At 42.3% G+C, this 24752-nt stretch overlaps 1 protein-coding gene and 1 long non-coding RNA gene across 2 annotated transcripts in view; one reads left to right on the top strand and one right to left on the bottom strand.

Annotated features, from left to right (window-relative positions):
- Positions 1-5248, bottom strand: part of LOC132392600 (uncharacterized) — an 84834-nt gene extending 79586 nt beyond the window's left edge. The window contains exon 1 of the long non-coding RNA XR_009511588.1: positions 4986-5248. This is a non-coding gene — a long non-coding RNA (uncharacterized LOC132392600). The remainder of the gene's footprint in view (positions 1-4985) is intronic.
- The window catches only part of LOC132392596 (WAS/WASL-interacting protein family member 1-like), a 131828-nt gene that overhangs the window by 81909 nt on the left and 25167 nt on the right, over positions 1-24752 (top strand). The window contains exon 2 of the mRNA XM_059966693.1: positions 10185-10283. Coding sequence (XP_059822676.1) covers positions 10227-10283 — 57 coding nt within the window. The 5' untranslated portion in view covers positions 10185-10226. The remainder of the gene's footprint in view (positions 1-10184; positions 10284-24752) is intronic.

Here is a 24752-nt window from a genome sequence, read left to right as displayed (position 1 = left end):
ATCTAAATATTTCATATACTATCTAGATCTAATTACTAAACATTTTGCAGTGAAATCAGGCAATGGAACAACATCTAAGTTGCAACTAACCGAACTGATTAGAAATTTATGTCAGCCTCAGAATTAAATGGTTTGTGTAAATAACACTATCTCCCCTGCTTTTACTTTTGACAACTGGATGGAATATTTTATCATGTACATTTTGTTGGCTCTGTACAATATACACCATGTTCGAAGTTGATATTCAGAACTCTTCTCCATTGGATAATGCAGCTGATAAAACATTTTCTTACTGACGTTATTTATTTTTCTGTAACTAAGGTTTTGATTGGTGGCACACCAGGGAGCCGAGACCCATATGAATCCCAGGAGCAGAAAATATTTGTCTGGTACACAAATAACTGCCTGGTGTGAATTATTGTTAATCTCTGGTTGTGACTGTCCTTGGCGTCTTGAAGAATACAGAAGGCTGAAAAAATAATCTCAGTCAGATTATGCTGCACGTTGATAAAGATGGGAGTCGCAATTTACTGCATTTTATATTGTAAAAAAGCTGATGCTTTAGGTGGCAATCTCAGTAGAAGACAGCCCACAAATAAATGATATGCTTGACTAAAAATACCAGTATTTAGTTATCTGATTTTTCAACAAGAGTAGTCCATGTAAGTGTTTGAATTAACGAATGGCCCTTTCAGCAAATACAAACTTGGGCAATATTCAAGGTATGGCAAGAATGTGAATAATCAACATTTTGTAACACCAGTCTTGCATCAGATCTTTTTTTTTGCAGATACCCAAAATCTTTTTGTCTCCTTTCACATTGAATTGTTGTTTCTTATTCATCTGGTTTTAACACTCTATGCTCACTTGTTTAAATAATTTAAACCTTATTCATATCTGTTCAATGACCTGCTCACTATTATCCCAACAGAACTCCTAACCACCTCATAACCTCGATTAAAACATGTACCCCAAGCCCAGTTACGGGGATGAGGTGTGAGTGCCCTGGAAATCTGTCAACATCATTACTTCAGTAGCTGGACTTGTATTTTACAGACTGGAAGATAGGAATCTTTGAAGAGGTGTACTAACCTCAATCATTTTCAGCTGCTTTATCAGTGACCTTCAATCAAGTGGTGAAGATGTTTGTTAAATGCGCAATATTCATTTGCATGTGGAAATCTCAGCAGAGAGTCCTCGTATGTGTGCAGTGATACTAACACAAATGCTTGGGCACAGTTTGATGTGTAACTACCTGCCTTTGGCATTCAATGGCTTTGTGTCATTGAGCCTCAGACTGTTGGCATCCTAGGGGGTCACCATTGAGCAGAAGAAACTCATCTGAACCAGACACACAGATATCAGAGCTACAGTAGCTTTTGAGGCTAGGTATCCTGTGGCAAACTACTTGCGCCCCGATAACTCGAGGTCTTTCCACCATCTACGAGGCACGTGTGAGAAGTATGATGGAATGTCCTTCTCTTACTTTGATTAGTGAAAGTCCAATAACAAACCAGAAGCTCAGTATCATTGAGGACAAAGTAATGTGGTTGCCTGGCACACTGTCATCCATATTTATCATCAAATGGTTTCAAATGTATAGCAGTTTCTTGGCTCAGTTTTTGCAATGGACCTCTCAAACTAATGATTTCTACTATCAAGGCCACCAAAAGCAGCAAGTGGTTAGAAAGTAAATTGTTGGGTCTAAAAGCTGAAGTTCCTTTCTACTGGAGTACCATCACCAGAAGAACCGCAGCATCTCAGGAAGCAGATACATGTTAAAAAATTATTCTTTTAAAGAGCACATTGGAGCTTCCAGCTGGATCATGGTGCCTCCTTATTTATTTACACACTTGCTGTTCACCTCACTATTGAACATTATTCTTTTATATTTTTGTTGAACCAAACTTCATATCTCAGACTTGATCTGGCATCTGCAACATTTATTTAAAGTATCAATTATTTCATAACCTTTGTGTTGATGAAATGGAATGACCTACCTCTGAATTCTGTCAATGAATAAAATTTACCATTTGGATTAATCTCTTAATTATCCTAATGCTTTCACTCAGAACAGAATTTTCTGAGCGCTAAGTTCTTGGGTCCCAGCTGTGCATGTGAATTGTTTTGGCATCAGTTCCATTTTGACAAGCCTGTATCTTATTTGCTGAAGGCCATTACAAGATTAAAAGACATAGGAGCAGAATTAGGCCATTCGGCCTACCAAGTCTCCACATTTGATCATGACTGGTTTATTTTCCCTCTCAACCCCATTGTCCTTGTAACTTTTGACATCCTTAATAATCAAGAATCTATCAACTTACACTGCAAAGATACCCAATGATGTGGCCTTCCCAGCCATCTGGTCAATGAATTCAGCAGATTCACCACCCTCCAGCTAAATAAATTCCTCCTCATTTCAGTTCTAAAGGGGCTTTCTTTTATTCTGAAGCTGTGTCCTTTGATTCTAGACTCTCCCGCCTTTAGAAACATCCTCTCCACATATACTTTATCTAAGCCTTTCAACGTTTGATAGATTTCAGTGGGATCCCCCAAACCCCTCCTTCTGAACTGCAAGCACAGGCCCAGACCCTTCTCATATGTTAACCCTTTCATTTCTGGTATCATTATCTTGAGCCTCTTCTGGACCCCTCCAATATCAGCCCATCCATTCTTAAATACGGTGCCCTAAACTACTCACAAAGCTCCAAGTGTGCTCTGACCAGTGCCTTATAAAGCTTTAGCTTTAGATTCTTACTTTTATATTCTAGTCCTCTTAAAATGGATGCCAACATTGCATTTGCCTTCCTTGCAAGTGACTTGACCTGCAAATTAACTATTTGGTAATCCTGTAAGAGGACACCCAAGACCCTTTGCTCCTCTGACTTCAGAATTTGCTACCCATTTTTGTAAAAAAAAATTTGTCTTTACTCCTTCTACCAAAGTGCACGATCATACACTTCCCAATACAATATTCCCTCACTTCTTCGCACATTCTCCAAATCTGTCCAAGTCCTTCTGCAGGCTCCTTGCTTCACGGACAGTACCTGCCTCCCCACCTTCCCTCAATTCCATCATCCAGATCATTTACACATAACGTGAGAAGAAGTCACAATACCGGCCCCTGCAAACCAGCAGCCAACCAGCAAAGGCCATTTTTATTCCTCCTCATTGCCTTCTGCCAGTCAACCAATTTTCTGTCGTCCATGCTGGTATCTTTCCTTTAAAGCCATGGGCTGTTTATCTTGTTCAGCAGCCTAATGGGTTGCACCTGGTCAAAGGCCTTGTTAGGGTTTAACTGAGCTTCCATACAAAACATATGAACAAACAAATTATGAATAATGTAGGCCACTCAGTTCATTGAGCCTGCTCCACCATTTAATGTGATTATAACCTGGACTTTGCTTTCTTCTCTACCCACTAGCCTCTTAACCACTTAACAAGAATTCATCTTCTTCTGCCTTGAAGAATATTCAAAGACTTAATTCCGCTGTTCGTTAAGAACGAGAATTCGCAAAGCCAATGTGTGAAAAGAGAGAGGAAATGCTCTCCCCACATCCACCCTGTCAAAAACTCCTCAAGATATTTTAGGTTTCAAACTTCTCTATTTCTCTCCATGTTTCATTCCATTTTAGAGGAAGGTCAGCATTTTGTTAGCCAACACTTTTCATTTCTTTTTGTGTCTGGTATTTTATTAGCATGCATGTCCATACAACCTTTGCTCCTTTACAGTCCCCAATCTTCCATTATTAGGGAATATTTTGATTTATTTATCTTTTGATCTTTGATTTATCTGTCTTTGAATCAGAGGGTCAGCAACTTAAAATTTTTCAGTGTAATTATTCCAGAGGATCTGTCCTGTGCCCAGCACATAAGTGCATTATGCAGAAAGCACAATAGCACCTCTACTTTCTTAGGAGTTTGTGAAGGTTTAGCATGACTTCTAAAACTTTGACAAGATTTTTTGTGCAGAATATATTGATTGGCTGCTTCACAGCCTGGTGTGGAATCGCCGATGTCCGTGAATGGAAAATGGTACAAAAAGTAGTGGATATGGCCCAGTCCATCATGGGTAAAGCCCTCGCCACCATTGAACACACTTACATGAAATGCTATTGCAGGAAAGCAGCAACCATCATCAGGAATCTCCACCAGCCAGGACATGCCTGCTCTCTCCTCACTTCTGCCATCAGTAAAAAGGTACAGGAGCCTCAGGATTCATACCACCACATTCAGAAACAGTTATTACCCCTCAACTATCAGGCTCTTAAACCAAAGGGGATAACTTCTCTCAACTTCACATGTCCCATCATTGAAATGTTCCCAGAACCAATGGACTTGCTTTCAAGGATTCTTCATTTATGTTCTCCATTTTTTATTGTTTACCGTACCTATTGCCTGTTACACCACTGGCATTTAGGGAATCAGTGAATATCCTCTGTCTCTGACAGTATTCCTTCATCATGTCACTAGCTCAGGTTTAGTCATGAAAGTCCCGGGTGGAGACTCGGGAATACCGTCACGCATGGCTGTAGAAGGATTCTTCATTGCTGTTCCTGCAACAGTTATTTTTACCAATCAGGGTTGTTAGCCCTGTGGTTTATTATTTATTTATTTATTATTATTTCTTTCTTTTTGTATTTGCACAGTGTATTGTACACTGGTTGAACGCCCAGGTTGGTGTGTTCTTTCATTGATTCTGTTATACTTATTCTTTTAAGGATTTTTGTGTATGCCTTTAAGAAAATGAACCTCAGGGTTGTAAATGTACTTTGGTAATAAAGTTAGTTTGAACTTAGAACTTTTGATATTGAATTTACTTGCTATTGTGCTCAATCACGTCACTTGATTATATGTAACGTCCTGCTCCAACCGATAACTTAAATTTCCTTGCTAATTTGGTGAAAATGCTAAATTTTGTGTATTTCCCTCTTCTTTCATTAGGAAGAGACATGATTTGTCACAATCCAAGTGTTTTTCCTTACCTTCTCATGCGTTTCCTGCCTCACTCCCAACCATTTAGCAAATCACAAGGATCACCTTTGATCTGAGTTGCCCTTTATATACGTATCATAATCTTCTAATTAAATGAGAAGTTGGCAAAGACAACATGCGTACAACTGCTTATTCCTATTTGTTAGTCATTGGCTCAAAAGGAATTCAATTAAGTGTTCCTGACTGTGGTTTACGTTGAGTCTATACACTGCGTATTTGTTCAGCTACTTGTTTACTCCGAATATAGTTTTCAGCAGCTTTCTCATAGTAAGTCACAACTCTCCCTCTTTCCTTTCCTTGCTGGTTTATCTTCAGCATTAAATAATTAATCTACTAGGCCAAACTATTCAATGTTCATGTTAATATTTAAAGAAATAGTTTATGCAATCCCGCATGAAGAATGCTGGTTGAAAACGTGCATTTTGCAATCTTCATTGTGAAATGGAATTATTGTCCAAAGTTTTTGAATTTTACTTTAAATGGTTTTGGGACATTTATTTTCTGATCAACTGAAGAATAAACAGGATAATCTCAGAACTGGTGTTGGCCAACTTTGTAGATGTAACACAAACAGGAGAAAATCTGCGGATGGTGGAATTTCAAGCAACACACACAAAGTGCTGGAGGAGCTCAGCAGGCCAGGCAGCATCCATGGAAAAGAGAACAGTCGATGTTTCAGGCCAAGACCCTTCGGCAGGACTGGAGAAAAGAGAAAAGGAGTCAGAGTAAGGTGGGGGAGGGGAGGAAGAGACACAAGGTGATGGGTGAAAGTAGAGGGAGGAGGGGTGAAGTAAAGAGCTGGGAAGTTGATTGGTGCATGAAATCTGGGGTTTGGGAAGGGGGAATCTGATAGGAGAGGACAAGAAGGCAGTGGAAGAAAGAAAAGGAGGAGGAGACCAGAGGGAGGGGATGGGCAGGTATGGGGGATAAGGTGAGAGAGGGAAATGGGAAAAGGGAATGGTGAGGGGGCTAATGGGGTACATGACCGGCAGTTCAAGAAATCGATGTTGGTGCCACCAGGTTGGAGTTTACCCATGCAGAACTTGAGGTGTTGCTCCTACAACGTGACATGTCAGGAGTGGAGTTAAAATGGGTAGCCACAGGGAGTTACCACTCTTTCTGGCGGGCAGAGTGTAGGTGCTCGGTGAAGCGGTCTCCCAATCTACACTGGGTCTCACCACTATACAGGAGACCACACCGGAAGCACTGGACACAATAGATAACCACAACAGACTCACAGGTGAAGTGTTGCCTCACCTGGAAGGACTGTTGGGGCCCTGAATGGAAGTGAGGGAGGAGGTGTAGGGGACAGGTGTAATGCTTGTTCTGCCTGGAAGGGTAAGGTCAGGAGGGAGACCCAAGTTGTGTCTACTAATGAAGGAAAAAGTTAAGGGACGGTCATTGCTATTGTGAGTAAAGTACACAGAGACTGCAGATAAGAGTGGCAAAGGTCTATATTTAACATAGCAAATCTTCTGGAGAATCTGTGTCTTCTTTCCTCACACTCAGCAGAGCCATTTTATACTTTTCAAACACAAATGCAGCAATAAATGATTAGCTACTATTTCTATAGCTATAATTACTTTAACATTTTAAGTATAGCAGGTAACTTTTGCAGTACTTACAATTGTGTCACAACCCCACGGGAGGAACCCCTTTGAGTATTTATATATATATCTGGTGGTCGGTCTGAGTGATTATGAGCACAAACTTGGGACACCAAAATGTATTTCTTTTGTTTACAGTTGTGAAGGAAGTTTTGTTGAATATACAAATGCATAGATTATTAAATGACAAAATAGGCATTCCCTAAATTCTGTGTTGTGGCAGGGTTTCACAGTATGTTGGAATGAGATCTGTTTGGTGATGAGATCAGAGAAACCATTAAGGTTTTAATGAGTGCCAATCAACATATGAGCCTTTACCTATTATTGTCTTCCCCTGCAGAGTTACAATGCTACAGAATCGGAATGTTAAATTTAGTTAAGACTATTGCTGCCACCAGTTTGCTTCATAATTATTGCTGCATGAGCAAGTCAATTGTCTGTCACCTCCTGCACAATTGAAGACTTCTTTACAATCAGCCATACTACCATTACTGAGAGTCTCCCAATCATTCTGTGCCACTTTCACCAATGCTCCACGTCACTCAAATTCATTTAAATATTCTATCGGAACTTTTCAGTCTGCAGTGTATCAGCCTTTCTTCTAACAAGATCTTTTTCCATTCATCTGTGGCCTCATTCCAAGCATCCGAGCCCAAGCTCTCCATTTCAGTGTGCCATCAGTTCCAAAGTAAATATGGAAAAAGATTGGTCTGGTCCACCAGCTGAGATTCTAAATTGGAGAGAGACCCAATTTTGATGGTATCAGAAAGGAATTGGCAAGTGTGGATTGGGATAGGTTGTTTTCTGGCAAAAGTGTACTTGGGAGGCCTTCCAAAGTGAAATTTTGTGAGTGCAAAGCTTGTGCCTGTCAATAAAAAAATAAAGACAGCAGATGTGAGGAACCTTGGCTTTCAGGAAACATTGAGGCCCTGGTTAAGAATAAAAAGGAAGTGTATAGCAGGTACAGGCTGGTAGGGACAAATGAGGCACTTATGGAGTGTAAAAATTGCGAGTGAACACTAAAGAAAGAAATCAGTAGGGTTAAAAGAAGGCATGAGATTGCCCCAGCAGACAAGGTGAAGGAGATTCCTCGGGGATTCTACAGAAATGTTGAAGTAAGAGGATTGCAAGGGATAAAATTGGTCCTCTGAAAGATCAGAATGTATGGAGCCAAAAGAGGTGGGCGAGATTGTATTTAATGTTTTTGCATCTGTATTTACTTGGGAGGCAGACACAGAGTCTACAGAAGTGAGGCAAAGCAGCATCAACTTCATGGAACCCATAGAGATTACAGAGGAGGAGGAGGAGGTGTTTACTGTCCTGAGGCAAATTAGGATGGATAAGACCCCAGGGCCTGACAAGGTGTTCCCTCAGACCCTGTGGGAGGCAAACTGTCAGGACCCAAGCAGAGATATTTAAAACATCTTTAGCGACAGGGGAGGTACCAGAGCATTGGAGGAAAGCCAATGTTGTTCTGCTGTTCAAGGAAGGCTCTAAATATAAACCAGGAAGTTGTAGGCCAGTGAGCCTGACATCAGTAGTGCGAAGGTTATTGGAAAGTATTCTAAAGGACCAGATATTTAAGTATTTGGAAGACATGGACTGATTAAGGATGGTCAGCATGGTTTTGTGTGTTGTGGGTCATGTCTAATCATTCTTATAGAGTTTTTCGAGGAAGTTATCGGGAAAGTTGATGAGGACATGGCAGTCTACATAGACTTTAGCAAGGCACTTGACAAGGTTCCACGTGGGAGGTTGATCTAGAATGTACAGTTGCTCGGCCTTTAAGGTGAGGTACTAAATTGGATTAGACATTGGCTTTGTGGGAAAAGCCAGAGAGTGGTAGCAGATGGTTGCCTCTCCGACTAGAGGCCTGTGACTAGTGGAGTGCTGCAGGAATTGGTACTGGGTCCATTGTTGTTTGTCGTCTACTGTACAGTATATAATGATTTGGATGATGATGTGGTTAACTGGACCAGTAAATTTGCAGATGACACCAAAATATGGGGTGTATCAGACAGAGAAGAAGGCTATCGTGGTTTGCAGTGGAATCTGGACCAGCTGAAAAAATGGGCTGAAAAATGGCGGAAGAATTTAATGCAGACAAGTGCAAGGTTTTACACTTCGGTAGGACCAACCAGGGTGGGCCTGACACAGTGAATGGTAGGGCACTGAGGAGTGTGTAAGGCACATTGGTCTTCATCAATCAAAATATTGAGTACAGGAGATGGAATGTCATGTTTAAGTTGTATAAGACATTAGTGAGGCCTAATTTGGAGTATTGTGTGCAGTTTTGGTCACCAGCCTACAGGAAAGATGTAAATGAGGTTGGAGGAGTACACAGAGTACTAGAGGACCTAACTTATAAGAAAAGATTGAATAGGTGAGGACTTTATTTCTTAGAACATAGAAGACTGAGAAGAGATTTGATAAAGATATACAAAATTATGAACCGTATAGATAGGGAAATTGCAGACAGGCTTTTTCCACTGAGGTTGGGTGGGACTACATCCAGAGGTCATGGATTAAGAGTGAAAGGTGAAAAGTTTAAAGGAAACTTGAGGGGAATTGTCTTCAGTCAGAGAGCTGAGAGAGTGTGCAGTGAGCTGCCATCATAAGTAGCGCATGCAAGCTCAATTTCAAAGTTTAAGAGCAGTTTGGATAAGTACGTGGATGGTAGGGGTATGGAGGGCTGTGGTCCTGGTGCAGGTCAGTGGGAGTAGTCTGTTTTAAATGATTCAGCATGGACTAGGTGGCCTGTTTCTGTGCTGTACTTTTCTATCACTATTATCTGACCATAAAAGAAACTTTTTTCAATGTGTGACTTGAAAGGCTCCCACTCCATGACCTAACCAGCATAATTTCTGACTGATCTGCCATTATGTGTTGTCTACCATTTCAGTAATTATTTTGCCTTGATATTTTTAAATTTATGTGCCTGCATTTGAATGAGCTACTTTTATTTTCTGTCATGCTCAGACTTGCCATAATTAATTGCAAACTTCACAGACTGGTTTTAATTTAAATACTCTTTGTCCTCAGTGATTTTGTCATTTTTAATGAGTCTTGATTTTTTTTTACTATCTTCATTATCAGTGTCAAGTGTGGATGTTCAGTAGGTTATAAATATCTAATGAAATCAATTATGGAATTTACAGACTTGCAGTTTGTTCATTGATTGTGTCTACAATTTTCTTCAAACATGTTGCAACCAGAAAGTAGTCATAGCCTTAAAGCAGTGACAGACGGAACATGACAGTCTTTATTCACATACAATAGTTCATTATGTAATTTTCATTCCTAATTGGATATTAAAGTTGTTATTTTCAATGGTATACAGCCGATCCTCAGCATCAGGGTTATGTGTATATGTTAAATCAGACTGTATATTCCAATGTACACTGAGCATAAATGGTTGAAGCACTGACTTTCGTATTCTTATATACAATCAGGAAGTTCTGGAAATACATGGTGAGTCAGACTGCACTTGTAGAAAGAGCAAAATAGAAATATTTGTAATGTTTTAGTCGACTTATACATTAAAATGATGTTTCTAACAATTTGTTTCTAATTATTCCGTAGGATTTTGAACGGTTATCTCACTTTCCTGCTGAATACTGAAAGATGCCTCCTCCTCCTCCTCCTCCTCCTCCAGCCCCCCCTCCTCCAACATTTTCACAGGTAAAAATGACTCAGAGATGAAAGTATATTTTGGTTTACGATAATAAGCTTGTTCTGTTATTTATTACAAATTACTATAAATTTCACATTTAGACAGAGACATAATGTAAAGATTTTTACTCATGTGAGTGATGTAAGAAATAAATTCAATTCAATTAAAATGTTATCATATTTACTACATAAGCATTCTGTTACGTTATAACCCAAGCCTTTGGAAAGCGGCCTGTAAAGATTTCACTTCTATCAGTAAACCTTGTAGTTAATCTTCTTGTATAGTCATGGCATGAAGAGCTTCACAAAACCTCTAATGGTAGCTCCAGAAAGTTATTTGGAACAGAGACCCTTGTTAAAGTACAGGACTAGCAGATTTGTCCTGAAATTTTATTCCTTTATGATCTTGTACACATCCCAGTCTGGCACTGTTTGCCCACGTCTGTCAGTGAAGTTACAGCAGTAAAGTCAGAGGTTCCCAAACTCTTTTATGCCATGGCCAATACCATTAAGCAAGGGGCCTGTGGACCTTGGATTGAGAACCCCTGCTCCAAGTTATCATTCTTGTGGAGAAATATAGATCCACCAGTTTAGGAGAGCAAGAAGTTGTGATCAGTAGGAAATGCAAATTAAATTGGTTTATTATTGTCACATGTACTGAGGTGCATCGAAAAACGTCGTATGCCTATGCAATTCATACAGGTAGTTTCTTTATTTTACTACCTAGAGGTAGTATAGGGGGAAACCAATAATGTAAAATGTTGTGTTACAGTTATAAGGAGCATAGTTCAGGCAGGCAATAGAGTTCTAGACCATGACAAGGTAGATTATTAGGTCAGAGTCAATTTTATCATACATGAGGTCTGTTCATCAGTGGGATAGAAGCTGTACTTGAGCCTGTTGGTATACGATTTCAGATTTTTGTATCTTCTGCCCAGTGGGAGTTGGAAGAGAGAGAATGACTGGAGTGGGAGGGGTATTTGATTATGCTGGCTGCCTTGAAGCACAGACAGACCCATGGAGGGGAAGCTGGTTTTAGTGATGTGCCAAAGTGTTAGTTGATGAAAACAAAAGAAATAGGAGCTAGGAGTTAGGCCAACCCGTCCTTTGACTGTGCTATTTCGTTCATTAAGATCATGGCTTATCTTCCAACTTGGCCCCATTTTCTAGCACTGTTTACATATCGTTTGATTCATTAACATCTGGAAATTATATTGACATTTTGTGTTTTAAGTTTACACAGTGACTGAGATTTCACAGCTCTTTTTGGGGTTGGCAGTCCAGATTAAGATTCTGACAGCACTCTTCCATTCGTGCTTACGTCATAGAAGGAGGCCATCTGACCCTTCATGACTATGCCTGCTCACAGCAACTCCTTACCTATTGCCCGTAAGGGCAGCAATTAAGGTCTTACATCTTGACCATCTTCTCTACTGTGCCGCAGAGATGGTTCAGGATCCTCACTTCTGCCTCGAAGGTACAGCACCAAGTTGTTGTTGGTCTTCCACCCTTCAGGCGTCCAATGAAGTGCTGTCTAGGTGTTGGAGTTGGCCTCTCTTCTCATGACTTGCCTAATCCACTTCCTACATTTCCTCATGATGCTTATGGCCATGTCCTCTTCTTGACACTGAAGGAGTAGGGTTTGAAACATAGAAAACCTACAGCACAATACAGTTAGGCCCACAAAATTGTGCTGAACATGTCCCTACCTTAGAAATTACCTATGGTTACCCATAGTCCTCTATTTTTCTAAGCTCCATGTACCTATCTAAAAGTCTCTTAAAAGACCCTATTGTATCCACCTTCACCACCGTTGCCGGCAGCCCATTCCACGCACTCACCACTCTCTGAGTAAAAACTTACCCTTGACATCTCCTCTGTACCTACTCCCCGGCATCTTAAACCTGTGTCCTCTTGTGGCAACCATTTCAGCCCTGGGAAAAAGCCCCTGACTATCCACACGATCAATGCCTCTCATCATCTTATACACCTCTATCAGGTCACCTCTCATCTTCCATCGCTCCAGGGAGAAAAGGCCGAGTTCACTCAACCTATTCTCATAAGGCATGCTCCCCAATCCAGGCAACATCCTTGTAAGTCTCCTCTGCACCCTTTCTATGGCTTACACATCATTCCTGTGGTGAGGAGACCAGAACTGAGCACAGTACTCCGAGTGGGGTCTGACCAGGGTCCTATATAGCTGCAACATTACCTCTCGGCTCTTAAACTCAATCCTATGATTGATGAAGGCCAATACACCATAAGCACTTCATAACCACACAGTCAACCTGTGCAGCAGCTTTGAGTGTCCTATGGACTCGGACCCCAAGATCCCTCTGATCCTCCACACTGCCAAGAGTCTTACTATTAATACTATATTCTGTCAACATATTTGATCTACCAAATTGAACCACTTCACCCTTATCTGGGTTGAACTCCATCTGTCACTTCTCAGCCCAGTTTTGCATCCTGTCAATGTCCCATTGTAACCTCTGACAGCCCTCCACGTTATCCACAACACCTCCAACCTGCGTGTCATCAGCAAACTTACTAACCCATCCCTCATCCAGATCATTTATAAAAATCAGGAAGAGTAAGGGTCCCAGAACAGATCCCTGAGGCACACCACTGGTCACTGACCTCCATGCAGAATATGACCTGTCTACAACCACTCTTTGGTTTCTGCGGGCAAGCCGGTTCTGGATCCACAAAGCAATGTCTCTTTGGATGCCACGCTTCCTTACTTTCTCAATAAGCCTTGCATGGGGTACCTTATCAAATGCTTTGCTGAAATCCATATACACTACATCGACTGCTCTTCCTTCATCATGTAGTTAGAAATCTTCCTTGGCCAGAAAATACGGAGGATGTTGCCTCCTGGTGTGGAATGACAACAGCTTGGCAAAGTTGTTCTCTGTCAGCTGTTTGTGCTAGCTTGTACATGCCAATCAATTTTGGTCTTGGTCTTGGCAGTGTTCAGGGCTTCCTTCATAACGCTCGTAGCTTCCTCTCTGTTTTGACTCCTGTCAACCAATCAAACCTCAGGTGGAGAATCAGGAGAACCATCACACACAGCTGTAGAATGATTCTTCATTACTGTTTCCGTAACAATTGGGTTGTTAGTGCTGTGCTGAACCCCCGTACCTGGAGGACAGGTCAATCACTCTTAGTCTGGCCTCAACTATTCCACCTGTTTGGCATGGGTGACCCTACCAAAAGCCAAAGCACAAGATCCTGACTCTAGGCAGCATCGCTCTCTGGGTCATTGAGGCACACAGGTCTCCAAAGCTTTCAAATAGGTTTTGGTCCTCTTGGGGGAGAGCAACTCCATTCTCCCACTAAATGTCTCTGTGACCTCTAGTCCACATAATCCCATCTGGTTCTCCCCGCATGAGGGACGATCATAAAGTAGCCAATTAACCAATCAGGCTTCGTTTCTTTAAGATGTGGGAGGAAACTGGAGTGGTCACGGGAATATATGCATACGGTTTGAGAGGTTAAGATCAAACCCAAGTTGTTAGAACTGTGAAGCAGCAACTCCAGCAGCTCTGCTACTTGAACTGAAGTACTGTGTCACACAGTCTGCACTTGAGGCAGTGGCCTTTAACTGAAGTAATGCTTAACATTTTGCTGATCTCAGCTGCCAAGACTTGTCTCTTATTTTTTTTTCCCCTCTTGATGAAATTTTCCACAATTTAGAAGCGTCTGGCTGGTTGGGACGTTTAAATTCAACTTGGCTCTGCGTTGCAATTGTGGTATCCTGATAGGTAGTGCTTTGTAATACAGGAGAAAGATGTAGATTGCTTCACAGAAAATTATGAAACGATTTGCTGTTGAATCATACGAAGGGATATTGAGACAGAAAATTAAAACAAATGTTAGTTAAAACATTGGGCTTTAAAAAAGGAACAGATGGGTCAAAATTCTGAAAGGTTTGGTGAAGGCTGAATTTCAGAACTTTGGGCTTTGGTAACTGGAGATATAAATGTTAATAGTGAAAGTGATTAAAATTAGATAACTCAATGTCAGAAAAGCAAAAACATAAATCTCTCTTGGATGTTTATGTGGGGCTGTGTAGAAGAAATTTGCCAGCACAGGTCCTTGGTTACTAGTGAACAGGAAACAAAGTGATTTAAGGTCCACTTAAGTTTCTATATTGTGAGGATGTGAGGTTGTCTGGGAGGTAACACAGACAAGGAGGGTAATTTCTGCTGCATATGAACTGAACCATAACAGTAATGGACTATAAAACCATAAAACATAGGAGAATAAGTAGGCCATTGGCCCATCGAGTCTGCTCTGCCATTCCATCATGGCTGACTTGTTATACCTCTCAACTCCATTTTCCTTGGGGGTTTGATGTTATTGCCGCTGTTTCTTTAGCAAGGGAGGGGCTTGGGAACTTGATTTTTTTTGCAAGGGAAGGGGTTGGGGTTTTGGGTTTTTGATGCCCCAGCTGCTGTATTGCTTGTGGACAGTCTAAGTTTTTCATGCGAGGGAGGGGCTGGAGCATTGTGGGGTTTGTTTCTTTTTCTTTTTCAAGTCTGGGGGGGGAGGGGTGTTGGCTGGAGTTAATGTCTTCTTTCAACAACTCTCCCAGTTTTCCTGTATTTTGTGGCTTTCTGGAGAAGACGAGTATCAGGGTTGTATTGTGCATGAATACTTTGACAATAAAATGAACCTTTGGGCCTCAAGTAGTCATACAGTAGTGGAGGCATTCGGGCAAGGTGATGGTGGGCATGCGAATCTGACTTCAGTCCATGCGTGGAGTGAAGCTGGATTCCATGGTAACGTAGTGGCTAGCACGATGTACAGCGTCAGAATTCAATTCCAGTGTCTTCAGTATGAAACTGTGTACGTTCTTCCCATGAGCACATGGGTTTCCTCTGCGATCTAGCTTCTTTCCACGTTCTCAAGAGATACTGGTTAGTAGGTTAATTGGTCATTGTAAATCGTTTTGCGTTTAGCCTACGGTTGCCGGCCGGTGCGGCTCATTGGGCCAGAAGGCCTTGCTCTGCACTGTATCTCAAAATAAATAAATTCCAAGTGGTGCGATTTGACCTCAGTTCACAAAGCTGGTGCAGAGAACCACAGGAGCCCAGCTATTGCCACAGGAATTTTAGTGTGGCATAAACCACTTGTGATCATTATGATGAATAAGAGAACATTTAGAAGCTGCAAAAACATAAATACAGAAATTATTAAATTGCTTCAAGTACAGTCGTCCCTCGGTATCCGCGGGAGATTGGTTCCAGGCATCCCCCGCGGAAACCAAAATCCACGGATGCTCAAATCCCTTATATAAAATGGCGTAGCATTTGCATATAACCTACGCACATCCTCCCATATACTTTATATCATCTCTAGATTGCTTATAATACCTAATATAATGTAAATACTATGTAAATAGTTGTTATAGTTTAGGGAATAATGACAAGGAAAAAAGTCTGTGCATACTTAGTACAGACGCAACCATCGTAGCTTTTCTGGGAATGCTGATGGTGCCTTGGCATTGGCCGATCCCGATTCTCCCATGATCTTTAAGTTCTTGAGGCTGTAGCGCTTTACATAGCTAGCCAGCCATCCCTTACTAGCCTTAAGCTCCTTCCACTCGCTCACAACACAAGTAGCAAATGAAAGAGACACGAGGCGAATGGTGCTCAAACAACAAGTGCTGGAGAGAGACTGAGGATCTGTGAAATGGCGGGAGGCTACAGCAGGGTATGCCTACACATCACTTCATTTGCGTGGATTCAGCGTAGTGCTCAAGCTTTGCTTTTTGGAACTTTCTGGAATTTTTTTTCAAATCTTTTTGATCCATGGTTGGTTGAATCCACGGATGTGGAACCCGCGGATACGGAGGGCCGACTGTACTTGGAGCATGTTTGCTTTTAAGTTTCTTCAGTTCTGACAGAAGATCATTGACCAGAAATGTCACCCTTCGATTCCATTCAAGTTTAATTGTCATTCAGCCTGCACGAATACTCAAACGAGACAGCGTTACTCCAGGGTCAAGGTGCAAAACACAGTACCAACAGCAGAAAGCACACTTCGCACATATGAGATAGAAAGATACAGCCACTCCGTATAAGAGACCAACCTCAAGCCATCCAGTGCTGCTGAAATCTGCAGACAACCACAACAGAGCTTGTCTTCAGCCAATGGAACAGCTGGGGGAGGGGCACCACTGACTTCAGTCTGGAGGCCACACCACACTGGCCCCGGCACCTCTCCATGGCAACCGTAAACAGGCCACACCACGGCCAGATGCCTAGTCCTCCCTACAACCGAGGTCACGTAGCTCCCCCGCCACCCTCCCCTGCGCTGCGCCAATAAATCTTGCGGCATTCCACTCTAACGGTGTCCAAAAGGATCTTACGATCGCAGGAAAAGCGACCGTGACAGCCAGTCGCCGCTAGGTTATAAGCCTCCACATTGTGCAGCGTCTTCATTATCTCCGCCAGCGAGCAACTCGCCAAAGGGGCGGATCGGCAGTCCTTTAAGTTGTTAATATTCCACCAGATCTTGCAAAAATATTTCCAACAGTTCCTGTATTTCAAATCTGCTGTTCGAAGGTTCATGGTGGTTGTAAACTGTTCCATCAGAGACTACAGACACTAGAGCCAAAGAGCAAAACTATCTTCCAGCAGATTCATTTCACTACTAACAGGGAGAGACATAGTTGGTTTATTTAGAAATGAAAATAGCAATGTTGGAAATGCTCAGTCAGCTGGGGGGGGGGGGGGGGGGAGAGAGGTAATGACCCTTCACCAGAAGCAATTTAATTAGATTTTGGACTGAAAATCAGAATTAAACCCAGTTTGCTCATTAGACAGAAACATTGATGAACTTGAGCAATTTTTGAAAATTCATTCCTTCCTGATGTCTTTGTATATTTATAAAAGTTAAACATCTCTAAATCTGAATAAGTGTGCCTCTCCATACATGCAGGCAGTGTGGGTGGGTTGGGGCTGTTGATAATGGCTAATCATTTACCTTTGCCACTTTCTAACACTAATCCCCTGAAACTTTGCTCCTTTGATTTCTAAAAATCTGTTGTAAATCTGAAAATAAAACCCTACTGAAGTTAATATAAGGTGAAAACACTGATTTTAAAACCAAAAATAAAACTATGAAATGTTCAGGACACAAGCTGCACTGAACAACCGTGTGTGATTGAGTAGTTTGCCTCAAAGGCTCAAGCAAAAATTTACTTAAGAAAAATAAAATTATTCTATAATATTGCTGTCCTCTTGCGTGGGGAATCTTATTTCATCCTAAGACCAGTAAAGGGCACTTGCTGGTTGGCCACCACAGACCTTCCGTGTTTTGTTTTTTTTAATCATATTGTAAATATCAGCAGAAGGTTCACATGGGAATGGATACTGGAGTGGGGTGGAGGCAGAACCCAACTGATAAATCGATGATGTTATTAACTTTAATGTAAATTGGGGATCAGATTACATTGTTAATGGACAGTTCTGTTGATGTCGCCATCTAGTGGTAGTAACATGTAATTGAGGACATTCCTATGTGAAAATGAAACCTGATAAGCTTAAGTAAAATCTGATTTATTATCACTGACGTGCATTGTGAAATTGTGCCAGCAGTACAGTGCAAGATATAAAAACTACTGTGTCACATAAATAGATAAATGGATAGATAGTACTAAAAAGGAGTAGCGGTTTAGTGTTCATGGACCGTTCAGAAATCTGATGGCAGAGGGGAAGAAACTGTTCCTATAACACCCAAGTGTAGATATTCATGTTCCTTTTGGGTGATAGTAATGAGAAGAGGGCATACCCTGGGTGGTGAGGGTCCTTGGTGATGGATGTCAACATCCTTTGAAGATATCCTTAATGGTGGGGAGGGTTGAGTCTGCAGCCTCCTTTGGCCTTGCAGATCAGAGCCTGCGTATCAGGTGGTGATGTCACCTGTCAGAAAGGTCTCCACCGTACATCTGTAAAAACTTTGGTGATATAACAAATCACCTCAAACTCCTAATAAAGTATAGGTATTGAATTGACTTTATTTCTTACATTGTTCACATACATGAGGAGTAAAAATCTTTACATTACGTCTCTAACTATGCAAGATGCAATTTTTAGTTATTTGTAATAAATAGTACATACAACAGGTCAGTCAATATAGCATAGAAACACAGTTGTATCAGCGTGAATTAATCAGTTTGATGTCCTGGTGGAAGAAGCTGTCCCAGAGTCTGTTGGTCCTGGCTTTTATGCTGTGGTACCGTTTCCTGGATGGTAGCAGCCGGAACAGTTTGTGGTTGGGGTGACTCAGGTCCCCAATGATCCTTCGGGCCCTTTTTACACACCTATCTTTGTAAATGTTCTGAATAGTGGGAAGTTCACACCTACAGATGCACTGGGCTGTCCGCACCACTCTCTGCAGAGTCCTGCGATTGAGGGAGGTACAGTTCCCATACCAGGCAGTGATGCAGCCAGTCAGGATGCTCTCAATTGTGCCCCTGTAGAAAGTCCTTAGGATTTGGGCACTCATGCCAAAGTTATTCAACTTTCTGAAGTGAAAGAGGCGCTGTTGTACTTTTTTCACCATACAGCTGGTATGTAACAGGCCATGTGAGATCCTCGGTGAACTTAAAGCTGTTCACCCTCTCAACTCCAGATCCATTGATGTCAATAGGAGTTTGCCTGTCTCCATTCATCCTGTAGTCCACAACCAGCTCCTTTGTTTTGGTCCTCGAGTTGCTGGTCTGCAGCTCAGGGAAATAATGAGAATATCTGCAGGAATCTAATACTGTATAGCTTTAATCACCAACTTGAATACTATGATGCCTATGTGATGGTGAAATATTTAAATTAATTTTATCAATTCCTTTCCCCACCCTTTCTTCTGCCATTAATGCATCAGTGTCCTGAGTAGAAGTAACATTTTTTTAAAAATCCACTTGGCATAGTTGCCTTTACTGTTGTTGTTCCACAAGAACTTACTTTCATTGTCATTTATGAAATTGAGCTTCCCTCAAGTAGCTTTGAGCAGCATGGTAGTGTAGTGGTTAACACATTGCTTTACAATACCAGTACCTGGGTTCAATTCCCACCACTGTCTGTGTAAGGAGTTTGTACATTGTTCCCATGACTGAGAGGGTTTCCTCCGGGTGCTCCGGTTTCCTCACACTGTCCAAAGATGTACCAGTTGGTAGGTTAATTGGTCATTGTGAATTGCCCCGTGGTTAGTCTGGGGTTAAATCGGGGGTTGGGCAGAGTGGTTCGCAGGGCAGGAAAGGCCTATTCTGCACTGTATCTCAATCAATATATAAATATTTGACATTTGTATGAAAATGATCATCCTGGTCTATATTTCACCAATATTGAGAAGTTAAAAAAAAAATACAGTACTTGTGCCAGTTGAATTAATGTGGGAGTATGCCAGCTAAGTGTGTGGAGCAGAATGGTTAACTTTGCAGCAATTTCTTCCAGTGTGTTTCATGATTTATATCAAATGATCTAAAAAAATGTTGGTATTCTTTCTGTAACAATACTGTTGTTTTGTTCCTGTTTTAACCACTTCCTATAGCAGAATTGTGGCAGAGATCTTTTAGTGATAGTTCTTAAAAAAAAATGCAAGATAATTTTGCATTTGTATATATCAGAATGTAACATGTGAATCTCAGTATGGGTTCGGTTTAATTATTAATGGAACAGCTTACGAAGATTTCATTTGTCACTTTTCTTGCTGAAAATTATTTTATTAAAATTCATAAGGCGCTGTTTTTTTTTTAATCTCTTCAATCAAACATTAACTGGTTCAGCAGTCAGTTGTGGCCAGGAGCAAAATAAAACCAAACTGCTAGGGCAACTGAGCAGGCCAGGTGGCATCGGTGGATGCCGAGAGGTAGTTGAGGTTTTGGGTCAAGAACCTGTATCAGGACTTGGTCTGGAGGGGGAGCAATGAGGCCGTTTTGGGCATGCAATGTGGAACAGGGTGGGGAGGAGAAAGATGGGCAGATGGAGCTGGGAGGGAGGATTTGGGAGGTAGCTGCTGGTCGAGACAGATATAGGGGGGGTGAGAGCAGATGGAGCCCGGTTTCTTGGGGGGGTGTAGGGAGGGGTGGAAATGAAGGCTGGAAAGTCATAAGTGGACACATGAAGCTATGGACAATAGAATATAAGTAAGGGAGGTGAGATGGAGTCAGATGAGGGAGGGATGATGAGCCATTGGGAGGGGGTGGATAGGAGACTCACTCGGTTAAGTGTGTGGGTGATAGGAAGACGGAACCAGGTGAAGGAAGGGAGAATGCAACTTGGTGGTGGGGAGGGCTGGTGTTCAAAAAAACCTGAATGGATCAGGGGAGCAGAAGAATCATGGGGGTGTTATTTGAGAGTGGACAAGTCGCTGTTGAGACCACAGACGTTGACTACCCAGGCGGAATATGAAACATTGTTCCCTGGCAGTGGAGAAGGCTGAGGACAGGCAGGTGGGTGTGGGAACAAGGGTTGAGATGGCATGAAACCAGGGGCTTGCTTACTTGTCAAGATTCCAGCATCTGTAGTGCCTAGTGTCTCTCTTTTTAACATCTTCAAGCCTCTGCCCCTGTCTGTGCCTCCACCCTCCTCTTCACCCAACCTGCCTCCATCAGCCCTCTTGGTTTTTTTTCTCTCTCTCCTTCTCTGTCTCTGCCTGTCATCCACCAGCTGCTGTCTACCAACATCCCACCCACTACGCCCATCAGCCCTCTCCTTCCTCGGTTGCACCTATCAGCTCCCAGCCCTGCCTCGCCCCTCACTCTCACCTCTTTCATACTCGAGGCTGACTGTCCCACTGCTTTCGCAGATTCTGCCAAGCTGGCTGAGTTACTCCTGTGCTTTGTTTTATGCTCCAGGTCACAGCAGCTGTGTCTCCAGCTCTGGCCTGGAGTTGGTGGACTAAGAGTGATTGGGTGCAACTGAATTTCATACCATCGGTTTCTGGAATTCTGCAAATGACAGCTCACTGTCTTTCCTCCTATCCAGCCCTGCTTCCCACTGCTCCTCCATCCCATCCTATTGCCCTATTTAATACCCAGATTTATAATATAATTTTTAATTGAGATACAGAGCGGAATCGGGCCACACCACCCTACAATACCCCAATTTTGCCCTAGCCTAATCACTGGACAATTTACAATGACCGATTAACCTGTCAGCTGGTACATCTTTTGGACAGTGGGAGGAAAGCCATACGGTAACGGGAAGAAGGTGCAAGCTCCTACAGGCAGTGGCAGGAATTGAACCCTGGTCACCTGTACTCTAAAGTGTTGTGCTACCCTCTGCACTACCGTGCCACCCCAGTCTCTCTAGAATGGTGAGGATTATTTCACTGGAGAATCTTCCCTAACTCAGTATTTAATATAATGACTTTCTACAGGTGATTAATCATTAACCTGAACGTGTTCTGCTAAAATAGTTTTAAATGATGAGAAAAAGTACAGTAATTGCATCTTATAATGTCTGTATGTTTGTGCACGTGCTTGCCCACGATGTTTGTTGGCAGCAAGTTCAGATGAGTTTGACACAATTTAGGATGATGGCAAAACATTAATTGTTAAAAATAGAGAGATCATTGTAAGTTCATTGGCATGAATAGTTGCCCCATTATTGTCTGATATCAATTTTCAAATACAGGCACAAAATTGGATATGTTTTAGGTGACAGCAGATTTTGAACAGAGTAGTGGTGGGTATATTTTTTTGTGCTGAACGGAAGGAATTGGAGGAAAAAGTGTATTGAAGAATGAGTGATTGGAAGTGGATTGAAGGTGATGAGTGGACAGTAAAACAGTTTTGGATTGTGATAAGTTCTTTTGCAAAACAAGAGGGAAATTGAAGATGAGTAGTCAACCTGAAATAGACTATGGTAAGAGTCAGGTGGAGATACAGTGCATTTCTATCAAAGGAAGTGTAAGGCGTTCTTTCCTCCGTGAGCCTGCAAGTCACCCTTGGGCAAGGTGTAGCACCTGTTTAGGCCCCCCCACCCCGATCAGGGTCATACGAAGCCACGGGAACAGGTGGTGGATGGTCGTATGAACAGCTGGTGGATATCACGTCCTGGTTATGCAACCACTGATGCCAGGCGGACAATCTCTGAAGAGTATTGATAATGGCTGGGGTCGCACATCTTGTAAAGACACTGCCAAGAAGACAGCAATGGCAAGCCAATTCTGTAGAAAAATTTGCCAAAAACAATTTTAAAGACCATATCATACGATATGGCACATGATGATGGTAAGAGAGTAAATCAGAAGGAGCTAGTTGGAGTGGACAGTGAGGATGGTGAGGTAGTTGGAGTGGACAATGAGGACCAAAGTGGCTGTTATTTGTTCCATAAACACGTACCTATGTAATAGTGTGTTTGCTTTACCCCTCTTGTTGAATGCTTTATGGTTTGTCACACATGAAAGTCATAACGGATGGGATGTCTAGAGTTGTGGTTAACCTGCTGCAGTTCCTTTAATTGAATATGGTGCAGATAAGAGCATCAGTTTGAATAGGAGAAGAGCAGAGTGGAGCTGATATGAGCGGGCAATATGGATATTAATCATTGAGTCGTAGAACTCTACAGCACAAAAAGAGAGACTTTGGCCCATTTGGTCCACATTGAACTATTTATTCTTCCCAGTCCCTCCAAAATCCTCCATCTTACCCAAATGTTCACTCTTACAAATTTCTCTTAAGTGTTGACATTGAACCCACATCCACCACTGGCAGCTTATTCCACGCTCTCACCACCCTCTGAGTGAAGGTGTTCTCCCCTCATGTTCCCCTTCAATATTTCACCTTTCACCCTTAACCCATGGCCTCTATTTCTAGTCTTACCCAACCTCTGGGAAAAACGCACAAAATCCTCAAAGGACAGCGAGTCAGTCAGGTAGCATCTGCGGAAATTAATAAATGTTTTGGGCCAAGACTGGAAAGGGAGGGGGAAGGTGGTGGAGGGGGGTGGGAGGAGGCCAGGCTTGAAGGTTATAGATCAGGGGTCGGCAACGTTTACCACTAAAAGAGCCAATATGGACCCATTTCCCACAGAAAAGAAAACACTGGGAGCCACAAAATGAAATAACACTGCATACAACGGGTTTTTTTTTTGCCTTTATGCTATGTATAAACAAACTATAATGTGTTGCATTTTTGAAATTGATGAACTCCTGCAGAGAAAACGAAATTACATTTCTGCATGCAACAAAAACATTTTGAACTCCGAAAAAAAGACGTCGGGTTGAAGGTTACTACATAGTTAGCCTACCTTGGATCGAAGAATTAAAAGAATGCGCGCACTGGCGGGTGTCAGGCATTGGCAGTGGTGATGTATATTAATAGCGATAAAAACACGTTGTAGCGGTGTAGCGCTACACGCAGCGCTAAAATAAAGACTGCAGTCAAAGGTAACTTTATTCGAACTAAACAGCCTTGCTTTAAAGCCTCGCTCAACCCGTCCCCGTGGGCGCGGATGCTCCAAAAGACACGTACTCACAAACCCCCGTAGGCTATCTCCCTTAGTCGGAACGGTGGCTAATTGTGAGCCGGTTCGGATGTGCCAGGAGATGAGGTCTCCGCAAAGTTTTCATATTGTACAAGATCACCATAATCTTCAAATTTCGAATTACTTTTCAAAAGCTAACAAACCACGGGGAGCCGCATCACAGAGATCAAAGAGCCGCACGTGGCTCTGGAGCCGCAGGTTGCCGACCTCTGTTATAGATGAAGCCAAGTGGGTGGAAAAGATAAAGGGCTGGAGAGTAAGGAATCTGATATGAAAGGAGAGAAGAATAAAGGGAAGGAGGAGGGGCACCATGAGGAGGTGATAGGCAGCTGAGAAGAAGAGGTAAGAGGCCAGAATGGGGAAGAAGGAGGGAAGAAATATTTTACCAGAAAGAGAAATCAATGTTCATGTCATCAGGTTGGAGGCTACCCAGATGGAATATGAGGTGTTGCTCCTTCACCCTGAGAGTGACCTCATTGTGGCACAAGAGGAGGCTATGGGACGACATGTTGGAATAGAGATTTCATTGACCCTGGGGAATTCGGCTTTTGGTGGGTGAAGTGGAGGGGCTCGATGAAGTGGTCCCACAATCCATGTTGAGCTTCACCAGTGTAGAGGAGACCTCATCAGGAGCACTGTATGTAATTGACAACCCCAACAGATTCACAGGTGAAAAGTGCTACCTCGCCTGGAAGGACTGTTTGGGGCTCAGAATGGAGATAAGGGTGGAGGTGACCGGGCAGGTGGAGCTTTTCAGTCATACCTGCTGGGAGGGATGAATGGACAAGGGAATCACAAAGTGAATGATCCCTGTAGAAAGTGGAGAGTTGGGGAGGTAAAGATATATTTGGTGGCAGGCACCCATTGAAGATTAATGTAGAGGCGATCGGTGAGGACAAGAAGTACTCTACCCCTGTCAAGGTGGCTGGAAGATGGAGTGAGCACAGATGTCTGGGAAATGGAGGAGATGCAGGTGAGG

Source organism: Hypanus sabinus, chromosome 4 (assembly GCF_030144855.1).
Source record: "Hypanus sabinus isolate sHypSab1 chromosome 4, sHypSab1.hap1, whole genome shotgun sequence".
Taxonomy (NCBI): domain Eukaryota; kingdom Metazoa; phylum Chordata; class Chondrichthyes; order Myliobatiformes; family Dasyatidae; genus Hypanus; species Hypanus sabinus.
Note: the sequence above shows the minus strand (reverse complement) of the source record. Positions and strands in the feature narration are given on the sequence as shown.